Source organism: Cystoisospora suis (genome assembly GCF_002600585.1).
Source record: "Cystoisospora suis strain Wien I chromosome Unknown contig_1270, whole genome shotgun sequence".
Taxonomy (NCBI): Eukaryota; Apicomplexa; class Conoidasida; order Eucoccidiorida; family Sarcocystidae; genus Cystoisospora; species Cystoisospora suis.
In genome coordinates this window covers 214-1111 of record NW_027154070.1, presented here as the reverse complement: position 1 = coordinate 1111, position 898 = coordinate 214, and the positions used below count along the sequence as shown (strand labels likewise).

Below are 898 nucleotides of genomic sequence, written 5' to 3'. Positions count from 1 at the left end.
AAAGATAAAAAGAAAGAAAGAAGTTTGCTAGTCATCTGAATTTGCATCATAGGAGGAGCAGCAGGAGGAGAAAGAAGTTTGGGATCCTTCAAGACTTCTTTCTTCCTGTCTTTTCTTTCATCTCCTCCTTTCCTCTTTCTTTCTTTTTTGATCGTCCCCACGGCTGCTTTTCTTCTTTCTTTCTTTGTTCTTTCTTCTGCTTTTCTTTCTTCTTCTTCTTGCTTAGGAGTTTTATCTCCATCAGGTCCGTTACTAGTGTATGGAGGGTTGAATGGAGTCTTCCACGCCCTCAAACTCCCAGAATTCCAAGGTACGCAGCAAACCCAAAGAAAGAAAGACAAAAAGAAAGAACGAAAGACGCATACACACAAAGAAAGACAGAAAGAGTGAGAAAGGGAGGTTTCTATGCATCCGTGGAAGTAGAATTAGCACAGCAAGTAGAGGATAATAGAAATGATAAGAGGACGAGGAGAGAAGGACTGACTGCGTTTAAGACGAAGAAGGAGAATGAGGAGACTCACGCACCGTTAAAGTTAGATGTCTTTATCTATCCTCTCTCTTTGTTCCTCTACTTCTCTATTCATCTCTCCGTCGTTACCCTTCGTGGGTCTCGTGGTAGACAGTTGATATATCCAAATCTATTTATCTTTCTATCCTTTCTCTGTGTCCCTCTATATCTATACCTATATGTGGATATGCACGTGTAGAGGGACTGCGGATGTGTGTATGTAGTAGTAGTAGTAGGTGGTCGTATCTCATGGCTATTTATGATGAAGGTGCAACTAATTTTGTCTTTCTGTTTTGCTTCTGTCTTTCTTCTTCTCTCTCTTCTTCGTCTTCTATCTATCCATATATATATATATATCTTGACCGTCTTGTATGTCTATCTATCATAGAT

At 39.9% G+C, this 898-nt stretch overlaps 1 protein-coding gene across 1 annotated transcript in view; it reads left to right on the top strand.

Moving 5' to 3' along the window:
- CSUI_003004 (zinc finger (ccch type) motif-containing protein) overlaps nt 1-838 on the top strand; it is a 4741-nt gene extending 3903 nt beyond the window's left edge. The window contains exon 5 of the mRNA XM_068063202.1: nt 227-838. Within this exon, the coding sequence (XP_067924822.1) occupies nt 227-390 (164 nt within the window). The 3' untranslated portion in view covers nt 391-838. The remainder of the gene's footprint in view (nt 1-226) is intronic.
- The last annotated feature ends 60 nt before the right edge of the window (nt 839-898 follow it).